Source organism: Malus sylvestris, chromosome 13 (assembly GCF_916048215.2).
Source record: "Malus sylvestris chromosome 13, drMalSylv7.2, whole genome shotgun sequence".
Classification (NCBI taxonomy): Eukaryota; Viridiplantae; Streptophyta; class Magnoliopsida; order Rosales; family Rosaceae; genus Malus; species Malus sylvestris.
In genome coordinates, this window is record NC_062272.1 from 13,669,428 (window position 1) to 13,677,839 (window position 8,412).

At 41.1% G+C, this 8,412-nt stretch overlaps 1 protein-coding gene across 1 annotated transcript; it reads right to left on the minus strand.

Moving 5' to 3' along the window:
- Positions 1–631: 631 nt before the first annotated feature.
- On the minus strand, positions 632–6,799 carry LOC126597534 (serine/threonine-protein kinase RUNKEL-like). Its single transcript, XM_050264326.1, has 11 exons — positions 6,573–6,799; positions 6,377–6,466; positions 6,195–6,247; positions 5,997–6,072; positions 5,767–5,828; positions 5,589–5,667; positions 5,435–5,494; positions 3,677–5,323; positions 2,529–3,398; positions 903–2,025; positions 632–818 (listed from the first exon to the last, which is right to left on the minus strand). The coding sequence occupies exons 1-10, from the start codon at positions 6,618–6,620 to the stop codon at positions 913–915; spliced, it is 4,098 nt and encodes a 1,365-aa protein (XP_050120283.1). The 5' UTR covers positions 6,621–6,799; the 3' UTR covers positions 632–818; positions 903–912.
- Between the last annotated feature and the right edge of the window lie 1,613 nt (positions 6,800–8,412).

The following is an 8,412-nucleotide window of genomic DNA, read 5'->3' on the forward strand; positions in this document are numbered from 1 at the left end:
GAACAGATACGATTAATTGATCCCCGGATCCCCACAAAGAGGATCCGGAGAGAATCCTTGTCCCAAAAAGATAAGATCAAAGGAACCATTTACTGACAACGGACGTTCCAACCAAAGGAATTTTCCAGGATGAAATCGAAACGTTGCATGAGCAGTGGATCTAAATTTTGTAGGTTGTCGATATCTAATTTGATTTGTATTGTTACAAGGATAATGCTAAGGAAACTAAATTTGCAAACTAAATGATGTATCACCAATAAAAAAAAAAACACGTTAATCACCAATAAGTAATGATACGACTACGCAGTACAGGCACATTTGTGAGCAATTGCTAACCGTTGGTGCATTTGGGCCCAATATACGCGCAACAAAATCTTTGCGTGAAATACAATGAGCAGTGTATCAGTGGAATCAAGAAGGATTTAGAACAAGCGTTGTCACAAAGGCAAGGAATGCACAACCTTCGTGTACATGATTTCACTGATCACATAAATTTGATGGATTCACACCCCCTAGGTAAATTTGAAGGGATTAATCGAACAGCTAAACAATTTCGTACCACAACTAACCAGCATTTATCCGATTAGCATACGAGGTTTTGATCAAATTGCAGTGAAGTAAATTCCAGAAAGAAAGAAAAAAGAGATATTCAAAAGAAACAGTATTCCAATGGAGATACAAAGTTTACAAAGATTGTATAATGGCAAGCCAACCAGAGCTGGATTGGCCTTAATATAATGCAGAACAAATAAACTCACCTTCATAAGTTGTCAATCCTTTATCAAGCGCTCAGGAGAAGCCGATTGATTTGCATAGCACTGCATGCGAAAAGAAGAAATCATTAAACTCGAGAGATTATAATTAAGATGATACGAAATAGGGGAAAGAAACGAGCATGTTACCGCTAGTGCTTTACAGGCAGCGAGGCAGCCGTTGCAACTCCACAGCCACATGGAAAGCAGCAGTGGCTAAAACATGTACACCTGAACTTTTAATCTCAGAAACTATGCCTTCAATTCTTGAGATCTCGGGTATAGATATCGACAGTATCATTGCGTGTAACAAATATTGCCTACAGGAATAACCAAGGGCATGCAGCATGCGCAGCACCAATAAGTGAGATGCGCCCCTACGCCAAGACTCGAGGACTGCAGTAACTTTTGGAAGATTAGTTAGCAGACCAGCAGTGGCTTCCCTTGGAGCTGCCTTGAGCAACAAGACAACGCATTCTGAGGCCAGATCTGCCACATTTCCTCCATATGATCTACTCAACTCTAGTAAGACGCCAACATTGCTGCCGAAGTCCATGATATCTCTAATGCCTTGTTGCTGATCAGCACCACTTGCCTCAGAAGACGCATCACCCAGAAGATCAGGTTCTTTTGAATAGATGAAGCCTTTTCTACCACTCACTGACCGTACAAGGAAAGCCCTACATAGGCCAAGGGTTGGTTCCAGAAAATCTTCCATATCCTTTGCATATACAAACTCTAGAAGGTTTCCTATTTTCCTAACTACCTTCAGTTGAGAAAGTAACTTGGTTTCCATCTCAGGTGCCGATGTCAGAGCCAGACATAGCATGACATTGTTCACATTTGCACTTGAAAGATCGCCGAGCAAAAACTCAAAGCATTGTGAGACTATCTTAAGATTTAGAATGTCTGCAATTTTGATGTAATTAAATTCAATAAGCATCACAAGAAGCTTCTGTGCGTACAAGGGAATCGGATCTTCATCTTCAATCAAGGAAGGGTAGAGAGGAAGAAAATTCTTATTGGATATGGATTCCAGTTCTTTGGACCTTTGTTGATCTTCAGATTGTTCATTCAAAAAAATTACCATCACGTCAAACAAAATTTTCAAGCACAGAAACCTGGCATCACCATCCTTGTTACCCTTATAAAGAACAGCCAAACTGGGGAGAACCTCACGAATAAAAATGTCAGGGCTTTCAAGAATCACATGCGACTCCTCTGAGACAGACTCAAGAATTCGGAGAAGGGTAATCTGAAAGTCATCCCTGCCCTATGAATCAATAACAAATTATTTATCAGTATCAATGTTACCGTATTACGTTCTCTTTTCATTAATCTGTTACTTTTTCTCGTCATAAGTTGGGACTAAACTACCTTTCACCCCACATAGTAGAAATTTAGCATAAGTCCAGACTCCACGCTAATGGACTTTTATGCTGTAGCCTTCCACATGCCAACTTAAAAGCTAATGACATGGTTTTACTAGTGATTTATTAAGAAGAAAAAGGGGACTGTTAAATAGTGGAAATGATCAGGTTGTCACCTGCCCAGGCATTTACCAACCTATAACAACCTCGGATCACTTGCCGAGACACTGTACCTAAGCACTGGGAAAGTTACATAACATCCCAAGTTCCAGTAACTAACAGTTAGTTGATCTAATCAGCCAAAAGTATTTTAGTACTACTGTTTTTTACACCATAATTATAAGCATTGTGATAGCAACAACAAGATTAGCAATGACTTAAACAGACTGGTTAGGCTGCTACCAACCTGAAATGGTGTCTCCACGAGTTTCATTAGATTTGCCAACTGCTGCAGGACCTGTTCATTAACCACTTTGCGCTTAAATGACAAGCTTCGAAGAAGATGGAGAACTACGGGAAACGTATAAACATTGGTCTTTGGAGCAGCTCTACTGTTAAGGGGAGATTGATACCCATGGCGCCTACCTCCCATCATTTTCTGAATATCTCCAGTAATAGTATCCAGTAAACTGGGTATAGCAGACGCCACAACACACACAGATGCCTCTAAACACTGCTGCACATAACGGTCCTTCTCTTTCACCAACCTGTCCACTGCAGAAAGCAACTTGGCGTGGCAAAAAAAATGTGGCAGCCACCTCCTACTGCTCTTACAAAGAAGAGCAACAAAAACAAGTGCCTTTCCCTTCAAAACCTCACTTCCCTGATCAATAAGAGACACAAGACTTGGGACAAGATTCTTATCCTCCATCAATGGGAGGAGGTACCTGCCAACATTCGTGAACACATGACTTCCAAGCATGGCCATGTTTAAGAGGTTTAAGCTTATTTGCTGCTCACGCAGGCTGCCCTTCACAAGTGCCGATGCTATGTCCTTTAAGGAGAGCTTCTCTATTACTGGTTGAATGCTAGGTGGGTTAAAACGAACAAGACGGACCAAGCATGATCCTGCTGTGAGCCTCATGCTCTCCTGCTTTCCAGCAGCCCTATATAAATAACACAGGTTATTAATCATGTCCTGGCTAGTCAAACGAGCTGCCCACGGCCCTGCTTGACTGCAAATATTTTCTATTGTCCTCAATGCATATAACTGAGTTAAGTCATCCTCTCCTTTTCGTAAAATTGATGACACCAATGAAAGCAATGCATTTGAAACCTGCCCCAAGGAGGATAACTTATCAGTGACAAAATTGAGTAGAAGTGAAGGGAAAAAAAGGGAAAGTACTCAAGGACATCCAGTAATAACAGTTCTCTTGGTAGAACATACTCTTTAGCTCCAATTGATGAGGAAATAAAAAATGAGGGTTTACTAGAGCATATACAACTCCAGATTTCACTCGGTTAAGAATAAAAGTACAGGCTATTTAGAGTATAACAGTCAATCTTTATATGATCAGGAGCAATGGTACAAGTTGCAATAGTTACGACACTAACCTGCCACCCAGATGTGGACCGGCTTTCCTTTGACGGAGACTCTGCTGGATTGCTGTCTGCATGCTCACTTTGAGTGGATATATAGAATAGCAACTCACCCAAAGCAGCCATTGAAAACCTCCTCACCTTTTCCTGCTTGTCTCTGAGGCCATCAGCAAGTGAACCCAAAATTCCTGAATCTGCCAAATCATCTTGAATAAAAGTAGAATGTCTAATCAACAAACCAACCAGTGAAGCAAGTTGGACACGCAAAGCCAAAGCCTTGGACAACCGGAGCATTTTAACAAGCAGAAGCATGATAGGTCCATTGGTCAAGATATTTGCAGCATCAGCATTATTGCTTAACATCTCAAGGTATCTAATTACATTCTGCTTCTCGCCAATGCTACTGTTCCCATTAAAAATGGCTATAATCTTACTGTTGAGTGCATCCAACTGCTCTTTAGAGATCTTCACAAAGTCAGAGGCTTGCAGTGCCTCAAAGGGAAGAGAAGGAATTACCTCCGAATTTTTGTCAGATTTTCTGCTGGGCATCACAGGTCTGACTGAGAGATCTGATGGATGCCAAAGAACTTGTGAAAGGTTATTTGGAGATTTTGAAGAATCATAGTCAACTGCAGATCCTGAACCTTCTTTAAATCTCTGATTTTTAATTTGAGGACTAGCACTGGGTGGAATTGCAGCCATTTCAATACTCTGGGGAGATGGTTCCTGATCATGAACTCCGGATTCATCTGAGGCAGGTGTACTAACCACAGGCAGGGCATCTGATTGGTTCAAGTTGTTTTCCATCTCTTCCATTTTACCCTGGTGCTGACTTGAAAATTTGTTGTCGGGTGGACAAGCTTGGATATCAGACCCATCAGATTCATCATGTGTGTCATCTTCCGTGTTCTCATTAAAGTCAAGTTCCATGTCCGTGTTCTCAATTTTGACTTCAGAATCATTCTCAGTATTAGTAGACACTGGCCTGCGGTAGTTTTCCTTCTCATTTTCCCTCTGCAGGTTCTGTTTTGCAATTCTTGAGAGCCTCAAAAGATTCACACCCCTCGTGGCACCAGAAGGATCCTTTTGCTTTTCACCAACCCCTCTGCCAGAAACCTTTGCTTGAGTTCTGCGGCTTCCAGGTGTACCCTTGACTGGAGTCTCATGACCGTTTGCTCCTAAAATAGTATTCTCATCCTGCTTAAAAGTTCCTTTAACATCCTTTTGGCAAGATTTAGGAGTTCTGATTTGGGAAGATTTATCACCATTGCGCTCCGACAGACACGGCCGAGCATATTGCTCAAGCATATTATCAAAAGCAGGCTGAGGAGGTAGAGGCACTAAAGTTAACTTAGTCCTCCAGAAAGCATGACCACAAAGTTCAGGCCACTGTATTCTTTCTGCTGGATCCTTTATGAGTAAAAAATTTATTAGATTGACAAAAGAACGGCTAGGAGTTCCAGGTAGAGCCGGAGTTGGATCTGAGATAATGGATTTTACTAGCTGAGTAAATTCCCTACCCACAAAAGGAGGCCTCCCAGCATAGCACTCATACAGTACACACCCAAGGGCCCAGAAATCAGATGCATATGAATGGACACCCCCTTCTTCAAAAAGCTCAGGAGCCATATAACAAGGTGTCCCGCGTTTCGCTTGTGGCAACTAAACATATACAAGAAGGGAAAGCTACATTAATATTCTCATATTTTCTAATTTCAGATTACTTTATCCAAAAAAAAAATAAAAATCACATGTTGTGGCAAGAAAACCTACTGAAGAAGAAGGTATTTGTGATATATCACTCAATTTTCTCGCCAATCCAAAATCACAGAGCTGCATTGTGCAAACATACTAGTTCAGATGAAGAGAAAAAAAAACATATAAAAAAATTGAGAGAAATATGCAAGGACAATAGCCTGCCTTATACCTTTGTACGGCCATTCTCGTCTAACAAGATATTTGATGGTTTCAAGTCACAGTATATGATTCCCTTTGAGTGTAAAAACCTAACCGGAAGTGAACATTTCGAGAACATGAATTAAATGAAGTAAAGAAATAGAGACTCGTAACAAGGACAAAAAAATGAAGCAATTCAAGGTCCTTACAGCAAAGCTCTAACAAGGTCACACCCAAGGTCATGAATTGACTCTTCAGGTAGCTGCTTATCCTGCATTTCCATACATTATCAGTATCACAGTTCTAAAAACACAGAATCATCTCGATAAAAACATTATCACCGGTACCAAATTAGCAATGATTCCGTCTGTACAAAATAATATATCCACAAACTCTACACATAACTTTGATGCGAGGCTCAGATTAAGTGATTAATTACCTGGTTTAATAGTGTCATCAAATTGCCCCCAACGCAATACTCCAAAACCAACCACAAGTGAGCAGAAGTTTCATACCTGCATTTTATAGCGGCACACAAAATAGGAAATTCGCAAATAAACAATTCAATTCTTATCTCGAATCAAAGATAAACAGGTATTGATATTTCGCAAGCAATTATCCGACGAAGAATTCTCACCACCAGTAAAACTTGAGGATATTTTGATGATCTAGAGTGTGAAGAATCTTCACCTGCATCAAATGGAAAACTCTATAACCTAAATCGTCTTCGAATTTGAATTATCCAAACTAAATTAAAGCCCATACATTGCTAAATCCGAATTTTGTTTCATAGTTTGCTTACTAAACTTAATCACTTACTTCTTGGAGAAGCTTGCTCTTCTGTGACTTCTCGACGCTCTTAATCGCGAAGTACTCAATCGTCTTCTTCTTCCTCCCTTTGTACACAGTCTGCAAATCCAACGCCAATCGGATTAATTAAGCAACAAATTGAACTAAAAGTCGCTGAATCGGCAATTTCGGAGAAACGCAAAAGAGCTTGCGAAGCAAATCCTACCGAGCATTTTCCGTGGCCAATGGCTTCGTAGATGTGGTACTGGTTCATCTCTGAGCTTTGCTTCCTAGGGTTTGCAGATTTCAAATTTGAGAGAGAGAGAGAGAGAGAGAGAGAGAGAGAAAGAGAGAAAGGTCAAATGTTTGGCACAAGGGAATGAGCGGGAATGTGGATTCCCATTGAAATGTTAAACGAGGAACTTTTAGAGAGAGAAAACCCGCTTTTTGAGCTGTATCCGAACACTCAAACAGTATCTTTCCACCCGTTTCAATTTTAAATTTTGAAAGATGGGGTGCAGTAATGACTGCCACGTGGCACAAACACATTATTATTTTGGCCTAATCGGATAAATGGTTCCCGTGGTCAACAGGTATTCGGATGATAGCCCCTGTGGTAAAAAAATTCGGATTTAAACCCCTGTGGTCTAAGTCTGTTAGGATTTATGCCCTTCGGTTAAATAATGCTGACGTGGTTGCCACATATATGCCACGTGGCAAAAATAATAATTTTTAAAATACCTGAATTAAAAAAAAAAAAAAAAAAAAAAAAAAAAAACGCAGAAACCCAGAAAATCCCCCCCGCCCTCCGCCCTCCGCCCTCCGCCCGTTCCCCCACCCCGCCGGACTTCTTCTCCTTCTTCTTCTTCTTCTTCCCGCCGGAGACCAGCTCCCCCCCCCCCCCCGACGGAGCCCTCTCCCCGCGCGACCCTCCTCCCTCTCCTTCTTCCTTCTTCTTCTTCTTCCCGCCGGTCTCCCTGCGCGACTTCTTCTTCTTCTTCTTCTTCTTCTTCTTCTTGTTCTTCTTCTTCTTCTTCTTCTTCTTCCCGCCGGAGACTAGCTCCCCCCTCGCCGGAGCCGTCTCCTCGCGCCCTCCTCCCTCTCCCTCTTCCTTCTTCTTCTTGCAGATCCGGTTTGTTTGTTTGTTTTTTTTTTTTTTTTTTTTTTTTTTTAATTCAGGTTTTTTTTAAAAAAAAATTAAAAATTATTATTTTGCCACGTGGCAGCCATTTGGCAGCCACGTGGCAGCCACATCAGCATTATTTAACAGAAAGGTTTAAATCCTAACAGATTTAGACCACATGGGTTTAAATCCTAACAGACTTAGACCACAGGGGTTTAAATCCGAATTTTTTTACCACAGGGGCTATCATCCGAATACCTTATGACCACGGGGACCATTTATCCAATTAGGCCTATTATTTTTTTGTTGGAATATGCATAAAATATGTTATGAGTGTGCATGAAATTGTCACGTGTTCCTAGATTTTTAAAGCCTAAAAAAACCTGGCAGGGAATCTGGCGAACCCGCAAACCAGATTCGGCTCAAGTTGAACCATACTCTGTCTAAATCCGGTAGCGACCCGACACCCGGACCCATTTCTGAATTCGGGTCAAAATATTCCGGGTATATTCTATAACTATTTTTGTTAACTATGACGGAGTATTTCATCCTATGACAAGATATTCCATTTCCGGTAATGAAATATTTTGTGCGGTGACAGAATATTGCATTTTCGTTGATCAACTCAGCCACCGGCGCATGTCGACCACCTCTTGGTGCATGGCGGCGCGTGGTGGCGACCCATGACAGTGTATGGCAGCGGTCGGTGGTTTTCGAATACCGATTTTGGCAGCTTGATCTTTGTTTTTTTGGTAATCTTCATAGTTTTCGTTTACTTACTAAGTAAGGGTTGTTTATTTTAGCGCGTTTAGCAAGATGTGCGAGAACCTATATTTTTAAAGTAAGCTTATAAGTTAGTTGTTTAGCTCATGGGAATTATACTAGAAATTTATGTTTGAATTGTTTTATGAGAAAGGATCCTCGTCGGATCCTCTTTGTGAGG